Source organism: Scyliorhinus canicula, chromosome 10 (assembly GCF_902713615.1).
Source record: "Scyliorhinus canicula chromosome 10, sScyCan1.1, whole genome shotgun sequence".
NCBI lineage: Eukaryota > Metazoa > Chordata > Chondrichthyes > Carcharhiniformes > Scyliorhinidae > Scyliorhinus > Scyliorhinus canicula.
Window position 1 is genome coordinate 63616244 of NC_052155.1, and position 25202 is coordinate 63641445.

General features: G+C 44.6%; 1 protein-coding gene across 4 annotated transcripts in view; it reads left to right on the top strand.

Annotated features, from left to right (window-relative positions):
* The window catches only part of tmem64 (transmembrane protein 64), a 76564-nt gene that overhangs the window by 29996 nt on the left and 21366 nt on the right, over positions 1-25202 (top strand). For all 4 annotated transcript variants that reach the window (XM_038809078.1, XM_038809079.1, XM_038809080.1 and 1 more), the window contains exon 2: positions 24878-25033. In XM_038809078.1, coding sequence (XP_038665006.1) covers positions 24878-25033 — 156 coding nt within the window. The remainder of the gene's footprint in view (positions 1-24877; positions 25034-25202) is intronic.

Here is a 25202-nt window from a genome sequence, read left to right on the forward strand (position 1 = left end):
TCCTTACCATTGCAATAATCGCCACCCAATAGTAGTTCGTCAAACTTACCGACGCCGCCTACCCCTTGCCTCCAAGTTTTTCCTGCCAAACTCCAAAATTATCCTGTTCACCTTCCTGAAAAAAGACTTGGGAGCAGGATATGGATGTTCTGGAACATTAGCATGAACAGGAGCCTGCCAGTGCCCAGCCAGTGACTGCGGCAACACATTCATTCCCTCCACCAGTTGTACCAAATTTAATTTATGCAGCTGCACCCAGCTCTGCGCCACCTGAATTCCTATGTAGGGAAAACACACCACCCAGAATGGTAACGCCCCGAGCCACCCCTCCTGCCCTTTAGCATTAATTGTGAATACCTCGCTTTCCCCCATGTTCAATTTGTACACCTAGAACCGATCAAATTCCCTCAGGATCTCCATGATTCTTTTGAAGCTGCTCATCGGGTCAGAAATGTATAACAAAAGATCATCTGCATACAACGAGACCCTGTGCTTGGCCCCACCCCGGTCAATCCCTCTCCAACCCCTCGACACCCCTTAATTACAAAATTGAAATCAGATGGATTTTGATAGTGCCATTGTCAACAGCACAATCGTCAAAGCAATGGGGAGAGCTGGCACCCCAGCCTCATCTCCTGATGCATCCCATTTAACAGCGAAATCGGCACGCTGTTTCGGGTTCTTGTCTATCTTCAAAATCAGCAAAATAGATGCCTGTGACAATGTGGAGCCACCCCCCCCCCCCCCCCCCCCCCCCCCCCCCCCCCCCCCCCAACCCCCAACACTTGCCTCGTTGTACATCCTCAGTAGCAGAGGCCCCAGCTCCGCATCAAAATTGTAAATCTCTGCTGGGAACCCATCCAGCCCCGGGGTCTTCCCTGCCTGCATTGATCCTATGTTATCCATCACCTCCTTCAGCACAGTCGGGGGCCCCCAACCTCTGCACCCCTTCCTCCTCTATCCTAGGGAACTCCTACCTATCCAAGAACTGCCTCATGTCCTCCTCCTAGGCAGAGGCTCTGACTCGTACAACCTACTGTTGAAGGCCTTATACCCCTATTCGACCCTCTTTGTCCGACACAATCTTGCTCTCTCATCCCTCACCCTACCAAAATCCTCCGTCGCTGCCTGCTTCCTCAGTTGATGCGCCAATATCCCACTCGCCTTTTTCCAAGTACTCGTACTCTTTTCCCTTACGCCATTCCCGTGGACACAAAACCAAACTCCATCTGGAGCCTCTGCCTCTCCTTCAGTAGCCACTCCTGTGGCGCAACCAAGTACCTCTGATCCACCCTCAAAATTTCATCCAGTAGCCTTGCTCTCCTCCTCTCGCTCCACCCTTCCCTATGCGCTCGGACAGAGAAATTTGTTCCTGACTATTGCCTTAAGTGCCTCCCACAACATGGAGGCTGAGACGTCCCCCGTGTCATTCCACTCCACCTACCCTCGAATGGAGGCCCTCGCTCTCCCACATGCCTCCTCACCTACCAACAAGACTAAGGCCGCTGGGCCTCCCCGAACCACCCGCAAATCCATGCAGTGCGTGGTCAAGGACCACAATTGCCGAATACGGAGTCGGCTACCCCTGCCAACAGCGCCATATCCATCATGAAAAGTCGATCCGCGGGTACACCTGGTGCACAGGTGAGAAGTATGAGATCTCCTTCACCCACGGCCTCCCAAACTTCCACTTGTCTGCCCCTTTCCCCAATATGGTCCATGAAACCCCATAACTCACTCACCTCCGCCGATCTTTTCAACAACCTGGAACATGACCGTTCAAACCTCGGATCAAAACAGTATTAAAATCGCCCCATTATCAGCCAATGCATGTCCAGATCCAGGATCTAATAACCTCATAAAATCCACGTTGTCCGAATTTGGCAACAGGTCCACCAGCTTCCCATTGACCATCACGTCCTACTCCCCAGGGACGGCGGCAGTACTACCCACTTCGAAGGCCACTTTCTTGTTGCCCAACCCCGAAAGGAGCATCTGCCCCATCCATCCCTTCCTCAGCCTTGTATGATGCCCCAACTTCAGGTACGTCTCCTGCAGGTGAGTGAAAACACCTCAAGTGCGCGAAAACACACCCCTCACTATAACCAAACCAAAAACAAACCCATCCTCCTCCACCCCCCCCACCAACCCCCACTTTAACTCCGTTAACTAGCCCAACCAGATAGCATGGTGGCCCCCTGCTGGGGCCTCTGACTATCCCTCGTCCCTCCAAACAACAAACCTACAAGGAAAAACAAAAGGCACATCCCCCCCCCCCCTCCATCATAGCCTTCGCCAATCCATCTCCACTCAACCAATGTGCCTACATTAAACCCAAAATGCCATTCCAAAGTTCAAAGTCCTCACAATCCATGGTCTCTGATAAAGTCCTTTCCCTCCTCCGGCAAGTCAAAATAATTGCTTCTGCTGCGTAACACATAAGTGAGTGGGACAGAACCCCAAGCTACACCCCATTCTTGTGGAGGGCGGCCTTGATCCGGTTGTACGTGGTCCTTCGCTTGGCCAACTCTGCTCCCTGGTCCTGATGTATCTGCAGCTCTCACTCCTCTCAGGTGCACTTCTTTGTCTGCCTCGCCCACCTCAAGATCATTCTCTTTGTCAAGGAAATGATGCAGCCTGAAGGAAACAATCCAGCCTCACCACCATGGCCCTCGGCGGTTCCCCACCTGCAGCCGCCTCCTCAGCGCCCTGTGCACTCAGTCCATCTCAAGAGGACGGTCAAAGGCCCCTTCCTCCATCAGCTTCTCCAGCATGCTCGCCACATACTTAGCGGCCTCCGCACTTTCAATGCCTTTACACATCGCCGCGATCCATTTTGCCACTTGGATCGGTTCTCAAGATGCAGCTTCTCCCTTAACCTTTTCTGGCTGCTCATTTCCATCTCCACTTCCAGAAAGGATTCAACCAATCCTCATGCTACCCCACCGACTCCTCCACCTTTTGGATCGGCAAGCCCTGTGTGTTCTGCCGCTGCTCCACCCGATTGATCACCGCCCTGAGTGGATCCACCACCACCTTCGCTAACTCCTCTCAGGCTTCCTTCCTTTGCTGCTGGAAATTGCCATTGAGGAATTCCACCAGATGTTCCGCAGGCCTCTAGTCAGGCAGCTCTGACCCACCCCCCACCTGCCCTGCGCCATCTTCACCTGTGCTGTATTTCCCGCTGAATTTTTTTAGTCCAATGAGCTATAAACCAGTCTCACCAGAGGAGTGCTCATGGACCTTCTGCCATCCAACACATAATTTGACTCGGGAAGGACAGAAAAAATTCACCTCGAGCGGGAGCCACCAAATTTGCGACCACTCACTTAATGGCTGCCACCGGAAGTCGAATGGGGACAAATATAATATAAAATTTTCACCGTATTAGATTTTTAAAATATTTGCAGCCCATCTAATTCACTTGCTACTAATAAACCATAATGATTCTCTGTTTCGTGGTGTAATTATCTGACTAATGAATTGTCAATAGCTTATAATAATAATAATCTTTATTGTCACAAGTAGGCTTACATTAACAGTGCAATGAAGTTACTGAGATAATCACCTTAGTCGCCACTAAGATACTGCGCCTGTTCAGATACACGGAGGGAGAATTCAGAATGTCCAAATTACCTAACAGCACGTCTTTCGGGACTTGTGGGAGGAAACCGGAGCGCCCGGAGGAATCCCACGCAGACACTGGGAGAATGTGTAGACTCCGCACAGACAGTGACCCAAGCCGTGAATCGAACCTGGGACCCTGGAGCTGTGAAGCCACAGTGCTAACCACTATGCTACCATGCTGCTTGTTATCAGCCTGGTCATAAATGTCATGGACCTGGTTGTTATTCTGGCAGCTCCATCAGCTGCCTTTTCGCTGTCACGTTCCTCTCCCATCATATGCGTCCGCCATTGTTGTTTTTCTGCTTGGTGTTTTTCAGACCCTTATCCTTTGACACCTTTTTGAATGTGCAAGTCTTCAGCAATGCAACATACATGCCCTGCCCACTAACCTCCTTGCTACGTTTTTTTTAATAACTTGCCCTCTTATGGAGGTTCCTTGTCCTTCTATTCAATTCCCATGAATTGATTTTTTAAAAAATCTGGTGTTCGAAATGTTGAATCTGTAGCGACGATCTGAGCAGAAGTTCTGATGCTAAAGGATTTGAATATTTTTCTTCATTTCCTTTTGTTTATCTTAATCACATCTGTTTTTGTCTTCTTCATTCAGTAGTGCTAAACAGTAACAATAATGAACCACTTGTTCATAGTAAATTGACTAGCAATACGAACCTCATGAAATTCTTAGAGTACACAAGAGAATATAAATTGAACTTTAAAAGTTGTTTTTGAGCAAACACAATACTTTAAGCGCATGACATTTTGAGTCCTGGAAGAAATGTGTCTCTTGTAAAACGTAGCTGTCAAACTAGGCTAGTGGAGGAGGTGGCAAGGGAACAAACATGAGGAAAGATCTACTTGACTTCGTCTTCATAAATCTACCTGTTAGATTTGTGTCTGTCCATGTTGATGGGCAAGAGTGACCATAACAGTCCTTGAGACAAGGTCGCATCTTCACACAGAGCACCTGCCATTGTTTTATTTGCCACTGTCTTTGCCAAATGGTAACAGATTCAGCAGCTCAAAACTGGTGGTCCATGAGGTGTTTGGGTCATCTGCAGCAATATATTTCCATTCCACCATCATCTTTAACCTTTGGGGTAGAGTGGTAGTGTCATGAACTAGTAATTCAGAGGCCTAGGCTAATGCCCTTGTGGACATGGATTCAAATCCTACCATGATAGCTGATGGAATTTAGTCTGTTAATCATCATGGAATAAAGGGAAGCACGGTAGCATTGTGGATAGCACAATTGCTTTACAGCTCCAGGGTCCCAGGTTCAATTCCCGGCTTGGGTCACTGTCTGTGCGGAGTTTGCACATCCTCCCCGTGTGTGCGTGGATTTCCTCCGGGTGCTCTGGTTTCCTCCCATAGTCCAAAGATGTGCAGGTTTGGTTGGATTGGCCCTGTTAAATTGCCCTTAGTGTCCAAAATTGCCCTTAGTGTTGGGTGGGGTTACTGGGTTATGGGGTTAGGGTGGAGTTATTGACCTTGGGTGGGGTGCTCTTTCCAAGAGCCGGTGCAGACTCGATGGGCCGAATGGCCTCCTTCTGCACTGTAAATTCTATGATAATCTATGATAAAGGTAGCTGCAGGAATTGTGACCATGAAACCATCATTGACTGTTGTAAAGACCCATCTGGTTCACTAGTGTCCTTTTAGGGAAGGAAATACGGCATCCTTACCTGGTCTAGCCTACAGGTGACTCCAGACCCACAGCAATGGGGTTGACTCTTACCCACTCTCTGAAACGTTCAGTTCAAGGACATAGGGACGGCAATAAATGCTGGCTTTACCGGTGATACCCACATACCGTGAAATGTAAAAAAGGAAAATTGCCCAATTGATCCCTTACCATTGCCATTAAGCTGAGGTGGGAAACCCTGGTTCAGTGAGGAGTGGAGAAGAACATGTCAGAAGCAAAATCGGGCAAGAATTGTTATCTCGTTGAAGCCACAGCACAGGGCTACACACACGCATGCCGAGCAGTGGCAGCCACTGTAGCCAGAACCAGAACTAAGTGATCAGGTCTGATCAAAACTCTGCAACTTCTCACTCTTCATTCATAATGGTGGTGATCAATTAAACAACTAATGGAAAGAGGTGATCTCATTAACATCCTCAGTACTGGCTGATGCCATCATAAATGTAAATGATTAGGCTGACTGCTACGAGAAGGATCAGTGCCTTATACCAAGGTCCTTACTGTTAAAGATGCCAATCTTCAAATTTGATTTGCTGCACGTAGTATCCAGTAATAGCTCAGTTTACTGCCTCTACAAAGGTGGTCGGTTCTGCCAATATTCAGCTGTAATGCTGAAGATTTGTGCTCCAGATCTAGCTGCATCTATGACCAAGCTGTGACAGTACAACAGTAACACTGACATTTATCTGATGATGTGAAAACCTCCTGGACAGAAAAGCAGGATGATGATGATATTAATCAAATTGAATTCATCCTCTTAGCCTACTCCCATCATCAGCAAAGTGATGGACTATGTTGATTGCACTGTTATTAAACTTTACTTCTCATTAGTATTCAGACTCTGCCGCTCTGTTTTGGCTCCACCAAGACCACACCACTCCAGACTGCACTGCAGTCTTGGTCCCAACCTGGGCAAAAGAGTGGACTTCCCAACATCCGTTTTGCTTTATTCAATGCCACTGAGCATTCTTACAGTAGCTTCAATTTACTAGTCTGCTTTCCAATTATAAATGCCCTTTCCAATTACAACCATTTTCTTGTGCCCTCCCCCATTTCTTAGTGAACCCTCCTCAAATCCCTGACTTTCTTCATTTATTGGTGCCCTCTCCAAAATAACCCATTTACATACTTTCAACTTTTCCATTTTCTGCTTACTCGTAGAACGAGCTTTGAGTTTGCTTTGTTTTACTGCTGTATCCACTAAGTGGGGATGAATTTCACCAAATGCCATCTACTCGCAATGATGCAATGCACTGCTGCTCCCTTGAACTCTGGGGGAAAAAATCACATGTTCCCGACATTTCTCACCAAAATGTCTATTCACTTGCAAAGTTCTTGCCTGCTTTGAGTCCCTCCTATTTATCTTTATTAATAGAAGAAAAACGTCTGGAAATCAATTATCTGATTTTATTTTTTTTTCTTGATTTGGTGCAAAGGTTTGAACATTCACAATTTATTTTGTTTTCTGTTGTCATTCTTTTAATTATTCAATTTTCTGGCAAAACTAAAAAAATTTTGCCCTGGATACTTCCATGATTGAGATAAATTGTGAATAAACATGAAGGACATGTTGTTAAGGTAACTCTATAAAATTGGATTTCATGTGACTATGAAAGTTAACTGGCAATTGCAGTGTGATGAGCATCATGTGCTAGAAGGGTAAACCCATTTATGAATTACTGTATACCAGATAGTACAATATGCATATTCTGTTTGAGATGAGTGTACTTTTCCTGTAACTCAGTTAATATAAGTGAAGTACTAATGGCATTATGTTTACAATGGAAGATACTTTGCATTAGACTAGAGTTTATTAGGAATATTTGAGTTGTGATGTTTATCTGTGCTATTTTGCAATTAGATATCACTTCTACTACTGACTTAAATTGCTTCTCAGAGTCCCAGCTGTGTGCTCCGTTGTATTAGGCAGCACAGTCGTTAGCACTGTTGCTTCACAGCGCCAGGGTCCCAGGTTAGATTCCAGGCTTGGGTCACTATCTGGGCGGAGTCTGCACGTTCTCCCCGTGTGTGCGTGGGTTTCCTCCCGCATTACAAAGATGAGCAGGTTAGGTGGATTGGCCATGCTAAATTGCCCTTAGTGTCCCAAATTGCCCTTAGTGTTGGGTGGGGTTATGGGGATGGGGTGGAGGTGTGAGCTTGGGTAGGGTGCTCTTTCCAAGAACCAGTGCAGACTCAATGGGCTGAATGGCTTCCTGCTCTGTAAATTCTATGATCTATGTATTCTAGGGGCATTTTTCTCCTTTATTCCAAAATTCCATGGGCACTAGAAGGGTTCCAATGGATTGGGAAAATGCTAACGTAATGCCCTTATTCAGTTTGGGAGGGAGGCAGAATGTGGGAAATTACAGACCAGTTAAATTTAACATCTATTGTTGGATAATTGTTAGAATTAATTATCAAAGATGTAATATCAAGACATTTGGAAAGCCAAAGTGCTATCCGTCAGAGTCAGCATGGTTTTATGAAGGGCAAATCGTGTTTGCTTGAGTTCTTCGAAGATGTAATAAGCAAAGTGGATAATGGGGATCCTGTAGATTTAGTTTATTTGGTCTTCCAGAAGGCATTTGATAAGGTGCCGCACAGAAGGTTGATTCACAAAGTGAGATTACGTGGGATTAGGGATAATTTATTATCTTGGATAGAAGACTGGCTGACGGACAGGAAAGATAAATGGGTCTTTTTTCTGGATGGCAAGATGTAACTAGTGGGGAGGTTTGATCTTGGGCCCCAGCTATTTACAATCCATATTAACAACTTGGGGACAGGGGTAGAAGGTTCTATAGCCGAATCACAGATGACAGAAAAATAGGTGGGACAGTAAGTTGCCATGAGGAAATAAGAAACTTACAGATGGATAAAAATAGGCTCGGAGAGTTTGTCAAAATGTGGTAGATGGAGTTTAACGTGGATAAGTGTGAGGTCATACATTTTGGTAGAAAAAATGGAAAGGCAACTTATTAACTTAATGGGGAGAGACTCTGGTGCTCCGATGCAGAGGGATCTGGGTGTCCTATGAGTCACAGAAAATGAGCATGTAGGTGCAGCAGGAAAGCAAATGGCATTTGCTTTCCTGTTGGCATTTATAGCAAAAATAATTGAGTATAAAGGTAGGGAAGTGTTGTTGCAATTATACAAGGCATTGGTAAGACCGCACCTGGAGTATTGTGCATAGTTTAGGTCCTCTTATTTAAGCAAAGATATAGTGGCAAAGGAGGCAGTTTAGAGAGGTTCACTAGATTGATTCCAGCGATGAGGGGTTTGTCGTATGAGGAGAGATCAAATTGAGGTATACAAGATGCTAAAAGTTATGGATAAAGTAGACGTGAAGCAGATGCTTCCTCTTGTGGGGCATTCTAAAATGAGAGGTCATAATCTTGGAATAAGAGGTAGCAAATTTAAAACCGATTTGAGGAGAAACTGCTTCTCCCAAAGGGTTGTGAATCTGTGGAATTTGCTAGCCCTCAGTGCAGTGGATGCAGGGACAGGTGAGTAAATTTAAAGAGTTGGACAGATTTTTAATTGATAATGGGTTGAAGGGTTATGGAGAACGGGCAGGCCAGTGGAGTTGAGGACAGGCTGGTATCAGTCATGATCACATTGAAGGTGTTTCGGCTCGGGAGGCTCAATTGCCGACTCCTGCTCCTAGGTCATCTATTCTCGGGAGGAGATTCTCTAGTTGATTTCGCAATCCAGCTCTTGGTCTGTAGCATTGTAGGTAACAGATGGGAAACATATCAGCCATGATAGAATAGCGGAGCAGACTCGTTGGCCCGAAAGGCCTAATTCTGCTACTATATCCTATGAACTTATGAACTTTTGCTATGACCTTGATGGAAGTCGTCTTTCTTGGTGTGGGAGAAATAAAAGAAAAGGGTGATATCTTGTAATAGCGATTGGTCTCCAACTAAGACCACCCATCTTTGTCGGAAAGATTACTGTCATTGAAAGTTTTCCCTTTGACCTCCCATCACCCCACTATCCTGACTTTGCTGAGGCTTCTTGGTGCCAGTGTCAAGTGATGCTTTGCAGTTGTGAGCAGCTGGTTTCACTCCTCCTCTCTTGACATTCCACTCTTTTGCCCATGTTGCGATCAGGGCTCCAATGAGGTTTTGAAGCAGGTAATTCTGCCAGTATCTGTAGCCAAAGCAATGGACATTTTGCCATCTCTTCCCATTTCCACATTGATACTTCTGGAACCCTTCATTTAATGGAGGGGTACGGTGGCCGTAAGAGCATTGGAGATGGGAGCCTAGTAAGGAGAGAATTAGATGAAAGGAAATGATGTGAAGTACGTTGCTCCTTTATGTTCCCATCCCCTCCTGAACTACATTTTTATGCCCTTCAAGGCTGCCAGTGGTGATATCACGGTGTCTCTCTTGACCATTGAAATCTCCCTCCAGAGTAGATGTGCCCTGGCTTAATCCCAAATGGCAGTATTCCTGGTTAAGTACTGACTTGATAGTTAAATAAATCAACAGAGTATTTAGAGTTTCCGTCATGTTTTTTGACCCAAACATATCCAACGTCCGTATTGAGGATCTCTAAGGCCAATCCGTATTGAGATAGGTCCGCCTCTGATGGACTTATACTGCTCATGAAATAACAAATTCTCAGCGGAAATGTTTGAGGAAATTGGGATGTTGGTTTATACATATAATCTGTTAATTTAACCAAGTTAAACTATTGCTTGGCTTGTTTGAACAGTTTCCTAAACTTGAACATCGATGTTACCGAAGGGGACTTTACAGAGTTGGCTGGATTGGGGTGTGCTGACTGTTGCGTGTTGCTAATGGCCCATTTTCTTTTTCTCTCTCAATTGTTATTTAACAACTGTGGAAGTTGTGATATTAATTTGGTGATGGTGCAGCGAGGAATCCTGGCATACTTTTTTATTTTTGAAAAGATCTTCAACACCAACCTGAACAGGAAGGTGAGACTCTGATTTATTGTTGTATCCAAAAGGTTGCACGAAGACCATGTAGCATTCGTTCAGTTCAGCTCAAGTTTAGTATCAGATTTAACTTGGCTGTTTCCGTGAACTTCATATGGGATCTGCAGTTGACTATTTTCAAATAATATGTTCCTGATATGTCAATCTATGGGGATTGCTGTGTTAACTCAATGTTATTACAAGGCAGCTCTTCCTTGAGGTTTTTCCTGCCTGGTTGGTGCTCTGTAACGATAGCTGCAAAAATAAAAATAAATTCTTCAAACTTCCATCTTGACGAAGGAGCTTCATGCCAATCCACACCCTGCTCTGTAACTAATTCCAGCCAGCAGCTGAGAAAATCCACAGCATTCTAAAACATTCCAAATTTTGTAAAAATCCTGCAATAAAAATGTAATTTGCCCGATCTCTCAATGCTAATAGATTCAAAAGATTCTTTTATTTGGTCCCGGATTTGCATCTTCACCAAAAACTAACCTTCGGGCCATAACTGGAGACTTGCGGTGACGGGGATGTGCTGCGAAATCGCACATCAGGTGGCTCTCCTCCTACGAACCCGAGAATAGACTCTTTTACTTCTGAAATAGCCCGATAATGCGAAGGAAAAAAATATCTCACACTTCAATCAATATTGCCGCGATAGGAGATGCCAAACATAGCCACTCCGGAAGCCATGTAGAAACGAGAAGTGGAAAAAGGCAGGAGAAGCAAATGGCGAAACCGGCAGCCGCACGAGGTGTCAAAGCTCTGGCCTCGCCACAGCGAGAAGGACTGACCCGGCACACAAGGAACGAGGAGCACCAGGCAATGGTTAGTGGATGTTTGAGGAGCACCTCTCACCAAGCGATGGTTATTGGATGTTTCTCTCAAGGGAACTGAAAGAATACAGGGAGATGATGAAAGCTGCCATCCAGGCTGTGGTCAGGGTGGCAGTCACGGACACTCTGGCGACCATGCAGGTGGCTCTAGTCCAGGCGGAGAGGCGACTGGAATCCCAAGAAAGGAGCAAGAGCATCAACAGACCGTGGCGATCAGATCGCTGCCCTGGAAAAAGAAGTATCAAGATTGGTCGTGACGCAGGAGAGTCTGAAAGCAAAGATTGAGGACCAAGAAAACAGATCAAGGTGCCAAAAGGTAGCAACCCCCACAGACTGTGACCTAAATGCTGGGTAATCTGGTGGGAAGGAATAGCTTCCCCAATCCATCAGGAATGGAGCCCACCGGTCGCTTTATCCAAAGTGCAAAGCCGGGAAACATCCAAGGACGATTTTCGCTAAAATGCCCTGGTGCCAAGACCAGGAAAGAATGCTGCGCTGGGCAAGGCAAACAAAGAACTGTAACTAGGAAGGTCACTGGATCAGGATCTACCACAACATTGGCGGTGAGCTGGCCAAGCGCCAGGCAGAATTGAAAAGGATGAAAGCAGCCCTGTACAAGAGCGACATAAAATTTTCTGTGTCACGTTCCAAGGCAGGGAGAAGTTCATGGCCCCTGCAGACATGGACAACTTTGTCCTGGAGAAGCGGCAGCAGAGGCAGCGATGAGAAGACCATCTGAAGAGACTTTGTTTACTTATTGACTAAATATTAACCAACTCGATGAGCGCTTTGCATGGGCCTGCACTGCCTCTTTCTGGTTATGAGAGGGGAAATAGAGGAAAGAAAAGAGTGAGCTCTGCAGAGGCAGGAAAGGGTGAGGTGAACGGCTGGTAGGGAGCACAGAACAGGTGACGCGAGGACCCAAACCAACCCTGGGATGGGAGGGCCACCACACTAGTGGGGAAGCTAGCATCGGGAAGCGTGAAGAAGGGAGAGGCCGCTTTGCATCTCCACAAGGAGGATGCCGCGCCGCCTTGGAACACCAAGGCACCGCAAGCAATCACTTTGGATGGTCCCTCAACAAAGGAAACCCCGGAATGCAGGGGCTGACCCACGTGGCGTACACACAGTTTCCCAAAAGGGAAAAGCGTCCACCAGGTAAATTTGTGTGTGTGGGGGAAGCAAAAATCCCCATCGGGATAGTCACCTTTAACGTTGAGAACTGAACGGCCCAGTGAAAAAATCCAGAATCTTTTCTCACCTGAAAAATATAAAAGCCAACATAGTCTTTCTCCAAGAGAAGCACCTGAGGAAGAAGGACTGACTGCAGGTAAGGAAGGGCTGGGGGGGACAGACCTACCACTCCTGCTACAGGGCGAGGTAGCCATACTACTAAATAAGAGAATGATGTTTACGGCGACGAGGATGGTTACAGACAAAGCCGGATGGTACATCATGGTCAGTGGTGTCCTAGACAGCACCAGTAGTCCTAATAAACTTGTACGCACCCAACTGGGACGGCACAGTTTATAAAGAAGACCATAGTGAAAATCCCTGACACATACCGACTTATCACTGGGGGATACTAATAACCAAAATGGGGAGGTTTCACCCTCCAGATTCTGGGAGGTGATGAAGGCCGTGATCGGGGGTAAAATCATTGGTTGCAAAGCACAAAGAGATGGGGAAGAGAGGCTGGCTGGACAGCAACTAGTCCACTCCATACTGGAAGTAGACCGGCGATACTCCACAGGCCCGACCGTAGAGCTCCTGGCAGAGAGGAAAAAACGACAAATGTACTTTGACTGCTCCTCTTCATCTCGGACCCACAAAGCAGCATGGAAGGAATTATCATCATAGAATTTGCAGTGACACATTATCAACCCACAGAACCCCAATACACAAAGTAAACACACAACGCAAACAGAACACACAATACGGCCCACAATACTGCACCGGCTCTTGGAAAGAGCACCCTACCCAAGGTCAACACCACCACCTTATCCCCATAACCCAGTAACCCCACCCAACACTAAGGGCAGTTTTGGACACTGAGGGCAATTTATCATGGCCAATCCACCTAACCTGCACATCTTTGGACTGTGGGAGGAAACCGGAGCACCTGTAGGAAACCCACGCACACACGGGGAGGATATGCAGACTCGACACAGACAGTTACCCAAGCCGGAATCGAACCTGGGACCCTGGAGCTGTGAAGCAATTGTGCTATCCACAAGGCTACCGTGCTGCCCTATGGCGCTCTTGAAAGAGTTTGGAGCCTTCTCGGGCTATAAACTTAACCGGGGAAAAAGCGAGGTCTACCTGGTGAACCCACAAGGGTGAGGGACGAAGCTGGAGGACTGCCATTTAAGCAGGCCTGGCATAAATTCCACTACCTGTGGATCAAAATCGCTCATGGTGGGCAGGGACCACAAATGGAATCTGATCGGTCTATTGGAGGAAGTAAAAAAGGACCTGCGTAGATGGGCACGCCCACTCTCGTTGGCGGGGAGAGTGCAGACGATCAAGATGAACGTACTGCCCAGGTTCCTCTTCCTTTTCAGATCCATACCGCTCCACATCCCCAAGGCTGCCTTCAACTCATTAGAAAAACTGATCATGGCCTTTGTGGGTGGGTGGTAGGTAGATCATGGCCTTTGTGGGTGAGTGGAGTGGGGGGGGGGAGATTAGAACCCAAAAAAGATAATCTGAGAGCGAGAACCAAAGGGGGACAAGCACTCCCAAACCTCCAACATTACCACTGGGCTGCAACTGCGGGGGGTGTAGTAAAGCAGGTGGATAAAAGTGGCCAGGAGTGGGTGGGTATGGAGGAGGGCTCCTGGCTCCTGCAGGGGGACCTCCCTCTGGGCCCTGGCCACGGCGATGCTCCGATCCCCACCTAACAAATACTCAACAATACCACCAGTGGTGGTAGCAACAATCTGGCAGTGGAACCAACTGTGACAGCACTTTGGACTAACCAAAATGTCTGTACACCAACCTATCTGCAATAACCACAATTTCACGATCGCGGCAATGGACGGCACCTTCAAAAGTGGAGACAGGACGGAGGAACATTGTCATTTAGGGACAACACTCGAAGTTCCAGGAGAAAAATGGGAGGAGGACTGGGCGTTTGAAATGGGGTGGGGATGTTGGAGTGAAGCACTGCATAGGGTCAACTCCACCTCAACTTGCGCAAGGCTAAGTGTAATGCAGCTAAAAGTGGTACACTGAGCCCACTTAACTAGAACCTGAATGTGCATGTTCTTCCAGCAGGTGGAGGATAAATGTGAATGGTGCCAAGGAGGCCTGGCCAACCACGCCCACATGTTCTGGTTTTGCCCCAGACTTGTCGGGTTCTGCTCCGCTGCCTTCGAGGTAATGTCCAAGGTGTTGTTAATGAGGGTGGAGCTGTTTCCGAGTGTGGCAGTCTTTGGGGCCTCGGAACAACCTGATCTATTCATGGGGAGGAGGGCTGACGCCCTTGCCTTTGCCTCCCTAATCTCCCAGCGGACAATCCTGCTCGGCTGGCGATCGGCAACACCACCCAAAGCTCCAGACTGGCTGTCCGACCTATCGGAATTTCTCCAGGTGGAGAAAATCAAATTTTCCATCCAGGGGTCGGAAGAAGGGTTCCATAAAACATGGGAGCCATTCATCCAATTGTTTCAAGACCTGTTTGCAGCCAATAGGCAGTAAACCAGAAGGAGCTGAAATCCACAATATAGTAACGAATGTCAGTGGGGCGGGGACGACGACAAAGAAATATAGACCCCAAACGGGGCCGCAGGGGACAAAGAAACAAGAGCCCATGCAAGGTCAGCAAATAACAATGCACACGGTGTCACGCCAATCATACAGGAACAAAATATAGAAGCTGAAGAAAAAAAGAGGGCACACCGACAACTAGACCATGACGTGGGCGGAGGGGTCGAGAAGAAAGGTAGGTTGGGCGGGGGGTGGGGGGGAAGGAAAGTGGGGGACCTGACTGGGAATAAGCACCCATTGGTTGTGGCTTCTTGTTTAACATTCTCCAATGTGTCTTAATTTTTTTCCCTGTTGTTTTCAATGTATGTTCACAATTGCCTTTGTCTCATATAGCTTACAAATCTTTAATTAAAAACATTTTTTGTTTTTTAAATCTTGGGGCCATAACCTGTCTGTGTATCCAAGTTTTGTTGAAACTGACCATTAGCTTTTGAGATGTACTGTTTACAGACAAATCGGGTCGAAAATAGTATTTTGGAGATAATGAAATGCCCTGATGAGAGTGTCAACAGTTAACCCCAAGAATATAATGGTTCACTGTCTGAAACTGGGGAAAATAAATCAAAGGATATTTTTAAACAGCTTTTAATTCTTTCTGAAGTAATTGTCAACTGTCTAGACTCGCTTAATACCTGAAAGACTGATTACTCCGAGGTGGCGTCAACCTGGCTTAGTGTTTCCAACACACAGGAATTGTAATCCATTACTGAAACTGATAAAGAATACTAAACTCTGAGTATGAAGAACGTGAACCCCATTTTCAAAAATATAAGTAAATGTTAATTATTTAGTATTTGAGGTACAGTTTTTAAACATTTCATGCCATTACCAACCATTTGAAAGGTCATGTGATTACTACATTTTTAGATAAACAAATTTATTTCTCGGGGTGCTAATGGATAAAATGTTAGATAAAAATTTGCATCTGAACCCTGATAACAGTCCAGTCAAGAAAGATACACTTTTTACAATATTTAAATGTCTACAAAGATCATCTGATTTTGATACTCTGGTATTTTAATTTTTTTAAATGTGATTTTTTTTTTGTGTGTGTGTGTGTCTGACTGCAACATACGAACACATGTACAAATATACGTATTAGGGGCAGGTGTAGACCGCTCTGCCCCTCTGACCTGCTCCGCCATTCAATAAGATCATGGATGATCTAATTTTAAACTCAAACTTCACATTCTTGCCTATCCCCAATAGCGCTTTGCCCTTGCTTGTTAAAAATCTCTTTACTTCTGCCATAACGATATTCAAAGAGTCTACTTCAACCACCTTCTGAGAAAGAGAATTCCAAATCTTTCAACGCTCTAGAAAAATATTTTCTCCTCTCTCTCTTAACAGGGGTTGTTTAGCACAGGGCTAGATCGCTGGCTTTGAAAGAAGACCAAGGCAGGCCAGCAGCACGGTTCAATTCCCGTACCAGCCTCCCCGAACAGGTGCCGGAATGTGGCGACGAGGGGCTTTTCACAGTAACTTCATTTGAAGCCTACTTGTGACAATAAGCGATTTTCATTTTTTCATTTTTATTAACTGGATGACCCCTTATTTTCAAACAGTGGTCCCCTAGTTCTAGATTCTCCCACATGAGGGAACATCATTTCCACATCCACCCTGTCAAGCCTCAAAAAATTCAGTGCTTTTTTTTATAATACGCAACCAGCAGGGTTTAAAAAAAATACTTCACATATGTTCGGAGGGACTGTAATTTGGGGGAAAAAATATACCTAGTGTATTTTCAAATTCAACAAATATTTGTTAACCAACTTCATTCTAAGATGAAAGTTTAAAAAGGTTTGTTTCCTGACTACAAGAATTTCTGTTTAAATAAACAAATGTATTGTAATATTTTTGTGCAGAATCCAACTATACACTAAAATAAGGTACAAAATAATTTGTTCTTTGTCTAATTGAACATTGCCATTGTTTTTGTTTTTTTGAAAATTATTTTAAAAAAAATTTTTTTTATCCTCTTGTGTATATTTAGTTAATTCTGACAGTAGGTTTCATCCAGCATTTTGTGATCTGAGTATACGTGATTTGCCACAGTGAGACTATTTCAATACTTATTGGTAACGTTCCAGAATGCTGACTGTACAGTGATTTCATCATCAACCAAAGATTGATTGCATGCATTATTAGAGGGTCAGGTATTTGGGCAATTCTGTGATATGTTAAAACAGGCTCTATATGCTGCTGAGTGGCGCATTCATGTCTTTGCTAACTTAAGACTTAGCTATTCTAACACACTCTTGCTGGTCTCCCTATATATTGTAAACTTGAGTGTCTCAAACTGCTGCCTGTGTCCTTCAGATCAAGTCCTTCCTGCCCACCAACCTCTGATTTCAGCAATTCATACTTTACCACTTCCGTCACGATATCACTGCACATAAGAACATAAGAACTAGGAGCAGGAGTAGGCCATCTGGCCCCTCGAGCCTGCTCCGCCATTCAATTAGATCATGGCTGATCTTTTGTGGGCTCAGCTCCACTTTCCGGCCCGAACACCATAACCCTTAATCCCTTTATTCTTCAAAAAACTATCTATCTTTACCTTAAAAACATATAATGAAGGAGCCTCAACTGCTTCACTGGGCAAGGAATTCCATAGATTCACAACCCTTTGGGTGAAGAAGTTCCTCCTAAACTCAGTCCTAAATCTACTTCCCCTTATTTTGAGGCTATGTCCCCTAGTTCTGCTGTCACCCGCCAGTGGAAACAACCTGCCCGCATCTATCCTATCTATTCCCTTCATAATTTTAAATGTTTCTATAAGATCCCCCCTCATCCTTCTAAATTCCAACGAGTACAGTCCCAGTCTACTCAACCTCTCCTCATAATCCAACCCCTTCAGCTCTGGGATTAACCTAGTGAATCTCCTCTGCACACCCTCCAGCGCCAGTACGTCCTTTCTCAAGTAAGGAGACCAAAACTGAACACAATACTCCAGGTGTGGCCGCACTAACACCTTATACAATTGCAACATAACCTCCCTAGTCTTAAACTCCATCCCTCTAGCAATGAAGGACAAAATTCCATTTGCCTTCTTAATCACCTGTTGCACTTGTAAACCAACCTTCTGAGACTCATGCACTAGCACACCCAAGTCTCTCTGAACAGCGGCATGCTTTAATATTTTATCGTTTAAATAATAATCCCGTTTGCTGTTATTCCTACCAAAATGGATAACCTCACATTTGTCAACATTGTATTCCATCTGCCAGACCCTAGCCCATTCACTTAACCTATCCAAATCCCTCTGCAGACTTCCAGTATCCTCTGCACTTTTCGCTTTACCACTCATCTTAGTGTCATCTGCAAACTTGGACACATTGCCCTTGGTCCCCAACTCCAAATCATCTATGTAAATTGTGAACAATTGTGGGCCCAACACGGATCCCTGAGGGACACCACTAGTTACTGATTGCCAACCAGAGGAACACCCATTAATCCCAACTCTTTGCTTTCTATTAATTAACCAATCCTCTATCCATGCTACCACTTTACCCTTAATGCCATGCATCTTTATCTTATGCAGCAACCTTTTGTGTGGCACCTTGTCAAAGGCTTTCTGGAAATCCAGATATACCACATCCATCGGCTCCCCGTTATCTACTGCACTGGTAATGTCCTCAAAAAATTCCACTAAATTAGTTAGGCATGACCTGCCCTTTACGAACCCATGCTGCGTCTGCCCAATGGGACAATTTCTATCCAGATGCCTCGCAATTTCTTCCTTGATGATAGATTCCAGCATCTTCCCTACTACCGAAGTTAAGCTCACTGGCCTATAATTTCCTGCTTTCTGCCTACCTCCTTTTTTAAACAGTGGCGTCACGTTTGCTAATTTCCAATCCACCGGGACCACCCCAGAGTCTAGTGAATTTCGGTAAATTATCACTAGTGCATCTGCAATTTCCCTAGCCATCTCTTTTAGCACTCTGGGATGCATTCCATCAGGGCCAGGAGACTTGTCTACCTTTAGCCCCATTAGCTTGCCCATCACTCCCTCCTTAGTGATAACAATCCTCTCAAGGTCCTCACCTGTCATAGCCTCATTTCTATCAGTCGCTGGCATGTTATTTGTGTCTTCCACTGTGAAGACCGACCCAAAAAACCTGTTCAGTTCCTCAGCCATTTCCTCATTTCCCATTATTAAAACTCCCTTCTCATCCTCTAAAGGACCAATATTTACCTTAGCCACTCTTTTTTGTCTTATATATTTGTAAAAACTTTTACTGTCTGTTTTTATATTCTGAGCAAGTTTACTCTCATACTCTATCTTACTCTTCTTTATAGCTTTTTTAGTAGCTTTGTTGCCCCCTAAAGATTTCCCAGTCCTCTAATCTCCCAGCAATCTTTGCCACTTTATATGCTTTTTCCTTCAATTTGATACTCTCCCTTATTTCCTTAGATATCCACGGTCGATTTTCCCTCTTTCTTCCGTCCTTCCTTTTTGTTGGTATAAACCTTTGCTGAGCACTGTGAAAAATCGCTTGGAAGGTTCTCCACTGTTCCTCAACTGTTCCACCATAAAGTCTTAGCTCCCAGTCTACCTTAGCTAGTTCTTCTCTCATCCCCTTGTAATATCCTTTGTTTAAACACAAAACACTAGTATTTGATTTTACTTTCTCACCCTCCATCTGTATTTTAAATTCCACCATATTGTGATCGCTCCTTCCGAGTGGATCCCTAACTATGAGATCATGAATCAATCCTGTCTCATTACACAGGACAAGATCTAGGACCGTTTGTTCCCTCGTAGGTTCCATTACATACTGTTCTAGGAAACTATCGCTGATACATTCAATAAACTCCTCCTCAAGGTTGCCTTGACCGACCTGGTTAAACCAATCGACATGTAGATTAAAATCCCCCATGATAACTGCTGTACCATTTCTACATGCATCAGTTATTTCTTTGTTTATTGCCTGTCCCACCATAGCGTTACTATTTGGTGGCCGATAGACTACTCCTATCAGTGACTTTTTCGCCTTACTATTCCTGATTTCCACTCAAATGGATTCAGCCTTATCCCCCATAGCACCGATGTCATCCCTTACTATTGCCCGGATGTCATCCTTAAATAACAGAGCAACACCACCTCCCTTACCATCCACTCTGTCCTTCCGAATAGTTTGATACCCTCGGATATTTAACTCCCAGTCGTGACCATCCTTGAACCATGTTTCAGTAATGGCCACTAAATCATAGTCATTTACGATGATTTGTGCCATCAACTCATTTACTTTATTCCGAATACTACGAGTATTCAGGTAAAGTACACTTATGTTGGGTTTTTTTACCTCTGTTTTGAATCTTAACATCTCCAGTTTTATTCCTTTTGTTATTACTGGGCCTATTCACTGAGCTCCCCTCAGTCACTTTACCTTGTACTGTCACCCTTTTAGATTTTTGACTATGTCTTCTCTGCCTTGCACTTTTCCCCTTTCCCCTTTTGCTTCTGTCCCTGTTTTACAACTTTCCAACTTCCTGCATCGGTTCCCATCCCCCTGCCACATTAGTTTAAACCCTCCCCAACAGCTCTAGAAAACACCCATGCACGCCTTTTCAATATCCCAAACGGATTGTTCTTTCCGAGGCTCTCTATTCTTTCCCCCGCCCCCCCCATATTACTTGCTGCACTTCTCATTGCATTTTTCAATGCAAGTGCAGATGATGTAACACCTGCCCTTTTATTCTTTGTATCCTCACTGTGCAAGGTCCCGAGCACTCCTTCCAGGTAAAGTATCAATTTGTGTATCCTCCTTTCAAATTATTCAATATTTGCTGCTCACAACACTGCATTATCCAAAGAAGATTAGATGACCACTTTATGGAATAGCAGCCACGGAGATCCCCGTGTGCATTTCTGGTTCTAACTGCCGTTTTAGCACAGTGGTAGTCCTGTTGTCTTGAAGGTCGTATGTTTTGATTTCTTCCCTGAATCAATCTAAGCATATAGTCAAAGCTGACGGTCATGCTGCAACTGATGCTGAACTTTCCATCTCTGGCCGTACCCGTTTTTCTCTCGCACCATCCCACCCACTTCACTGAAACAATCCAGTTCAAATACCAAGACTTGTGTAAAGGAGTGTTACTCTAACAGATCTGTTGTGAGTGTTTTAAAAGGTGATCATCTAGTTTCCCACTGGCAAAAGTGGTCCGCGAGGCCAGGAGTGGTGTAGATCAGAGGCTGATGCTGGTAGCGGTATTAAAAATGAATTTGGCAGTAACTACCTATATTGGGACAGATGTTCAAATCGGACTGCACATGAGTGAGGTGTAGCTCATGATGTGAATATGATAATGCATCATGGATTGATTTCTCTACCATTCTTTTAAGCCCTGTCCTCATCTGTGGTTGAATTTTGTCTATCAAGCCCATTAGTAACTGTTCAGGAACGACCTGCGCAATATGAAATCCAATGTTTGAAACAGTATCAAGGAGTTCAGCAAGAAGGCCTGATAATGGGGAAAATATGAAAATTGCAAAAACAAATGTAAAGTTGCTTGAGGATAACCAACCCCATCATTGGAGCAAAGAGATGATGGTTTTCATTCCAATGCTATATACTGAATTAACTCTTAAAATCACAGTTTATGAACCTATTGCAGAGACAAGACACTTGAAAGAAACCCATGCTTTTTAATTTAAATATGTTTAAATTTATTCACAGGCTGACAATATACATTCTTGAAATTATACTTGCTTCAACACAGAAAGCTTCCTAACAGAAGTGGTCCAATTCCAAAGGGGCTTCTTGCACCATTTATATCCAATTGACAACTGAATTTAGCAATGGCAACTCGGCCTTGTGGCTAAGATGAGCATGAGGTCGGGTGTAATGCCTGAATCTGGTATTTGTCTCTTGTGAGGACCATGAATTGGATTCAATTTGAATTGTTTTTTGGAGCAGGCAAGGAGCTGGATTAGGGGTTTGCCCCTGTCCTCACTTTGTAATTCTGATAAAGTAATGAAAAAAAAGGCAAGCATTTTGGTTGGATCTACAGATGAACAGCCCATGAGCTTTTCAGCCTCGTGCAGGGTAAAATTATTGAACGCAGCAAAAAAAACCTGCAATGAACAGTTCTTTGTTTTTTGCTAATATCGACTAATGCAGATTTGCACCTCATTAGCAACAATTCTGAGTGAGTTGAGTCGTGTACAAAGAATATAATTCCTTTGGGTAATTTTGTGTTGTGCAACAACAGTCCTCTTTGTAACCCACATTACATTTGGTACAGGGCAGAATTCAATTTTCAATGCCTAACTCCAAATCTATACCAGAGAAATATTTATTTTTATTTTTTTTTAATTTAGAGTACCCAATAATATATTTTTCCAATTAAGGGGCAATTTAGTGTGGCCAATACACCTAAACTACACATCTTTGGGTTGTGGGGGTGAAACCCAGGCAGACATAGGGAGAATGTGCAAACTCCACACAGACAGTGACCGGGGTCCTCGGTGCTGCAGTCCCAGTGCTAACTACTGTGCCTCATGCCGCCTTACCAGAGTAAAATTAATCAGTGCATCGAAGAAATAGACAAAATTGCCTATTTTGTGTTTTTAATTAAAGGAGCAGTGGTTTGTATTTGATAGCATGCTAGATTTCCAACCTTTGATGAATTATGTGACTTTGAAACAAAGATTAATCAAGCCAGGAAAAATATTGTATGGAGTTTTTTCCTTTGAACAATGTAACTATTGGCTATGATTTGTAATGGGGAAGACTGTTGACTGGATGAGGCAGTTGCAGGCTAGGGATCATGTGATGCAACCTCCAGGGATATATCCAGCTGACAACTACATCATGCCCCTAGACATTCACACATTAGGTTTCAGATCATTGTTCCCATCTATGAGTTAAGTTTCCAGTGTACTTCACTAAACATGGGTGCAAATTATAACCCAAAGTGATGTTGTGGAAAGAATAACGCCTGCCTAATTTGAGCGTATGATGGAGATGCACCAAGTATAAATTAAGAGTATCATTGAAGCTGACTGAGAAAGAGAGAACAGCTGTGGTAGTGGAATATTCTTTAATCCATAGGCACAAACAATCAACAAGTTTCTGGCTCTTGCAGTTGTTTAATAATCAGTGAGACCAAGCTTGGATTAAATTGAAGCTTAAAAAGTTGTTCTGATCAAATCCAGCTGCAATAATGGAATTATTCGGAATTCGTAGTTATATTGACAAAAGTTGCAAGCTTTTTATTTGTAGAAGCTATTAACCATGGGAATTTAGGGAGTGGATATCCGCAGACCATGATTGGGTGTAGGGGCAGCAACACAAACACCTGGTTTGTTTTCTTAGTGGTTTATGGGATATGAGCATTGCTGCCAGGTCCAGCCAACTCGCTGAAAAAGTAGCTCATTCAGAACCACTCCATTTCCCCATAGCCATGCAAATGTTTTCTTTCTAGGTGCTCATCCAAGTTCTGTCCATGGATGTCAACCGTTTCTCTCGACCACATAATCACAGAAAATACTGTGCAGAAGAGGCCCTTTGACTTATTGAGTCTGCATCAACTCATGAAAGACTCCTAACCTACCTAATCACATTTGTCAGCACTTGGCCATTAGCCTCAAATGTGATCACATACCAAGAGCTCATCCAGGTACTTGTTAAAGGATGTGAGGCAACCTGGCCTTACCACCCTCTCGCGCAGTGCATTCCAGACCATCACCAGCCTCTAGGTAAAAAATGTTTTCCTTACATTCCCCCCCCCCCCCCCCCCCAACTTCCTGCCCTTCACCTTGAACTTGTGTCCCTTAACTGACCCTTCACAGAAGCGGAATGGATGCTTCCTATCCACCATGTCATGCCCCTCGTTATCTTGTACACCTCGAGCATGTCATCCCCCAGTCGTCTCTGCTCCAGCAAAAACAACCAAAGCCTGTCCATTTTTAAAAAATAAATAAATTTAGCGTATCCAATTATTTTTTTCCAATTAAGGGCAATTCAGCATGGCCAATCCACCTAACATGCACATCGTTGGGTTGTGGGGGTGAAGCCCACGCAGGCACGGGGAGAACGTGCAAACTCCACACGGACAGTGACCCAGGGCCGGGATTCGAACCCGGGTCCTCAGCGCCGTAGGCAGCAATGCTAACCACTGTGCCACCGTGCTGCCCAACCTGTCCATTTTTTAAAAAGAAATTTAGAGTACCCAATTTTTTTTCCAATTAAAGGGAAATTTGGCATGGCCGATTCACCTATCCTGCACATTTTTGTGTTATGGGAATCGAACCCAGGATCTCAGTGCCATGAGGCAGCAGTGCCAACCACTGCGCTACCGTGCAGCCCTTTATACCAAGTCTATCCAACCTCTCATAACTCACATGTTCCATCCCAGGCACTCCAAGTGCAATCACATCCTTCATATAATGTGGCGACAGGATTACACACAGTCGTCCAGCTGTGGCCTCACCAAAGTTCTATCAAACTCCTACATGACCTCACTGCTTTTGTAATCTAGCAGGAAGGGAATTTGGCCCAACAAGTTTGCATTGACCCTCTGAAAGAGTGTCCCATCCCCGCAATCCCACCTAACCTGTGCATCTTTGAACACCCAAGGGGCAATTTTTGCAAGGCCAATCCACCTAACCTGCACATTTTAAACAGGGAGGAAACTGGAGTTCACATAGGAAATACATGCAGACACGAGGCAAACATGCAAACTCCACACACAGGCACCTAAGGCCGGAATTGAACCCGGGTCCCTGGTGTTGTGAGGCAACAGTGCTAACCATTGTGCCACCGTGCTGCCCTCGACTGTCCATGATTAACACACACTCATCGACCCTCATGATTTGGATCACCTCTATCAATCTCCCTATCAATCTCATGCTTGCCTTCTCTAAAGAAAACAACCCTAGATTATCTTAATTTATCCACATAACTGACAAATTGATCCTCAATTTGATGCAAAAATTGATTGCTTCCTGAACTAACATTTACTTTTGTTGTCCTGCAGATTACGGATTTATCTCTTCCAAACTACCTTGTTGCATCTTCAGTTGGACTGCTTCCCACTCAGCTTTTGAATTCTTACCTGGGAACAACACTGCGCACAATGGAAGATGTTATTGCTGAACAGAGTGTCAGTGGATATTTAATATTCAGTCTGCAGGTAATGTGAATTGCTTGTGTCAAATTTTGTCTTCATGAGCAGTGAAAATTCATTTGGCATAATGTAATATGATGACAGGGGGTGAGTGAAAAATAATCGTTGCCTTGCATAAATGTCATGTATGTAGTCCATATTAAATACACAAATCAGTCAGGAACATTTTTGTGGC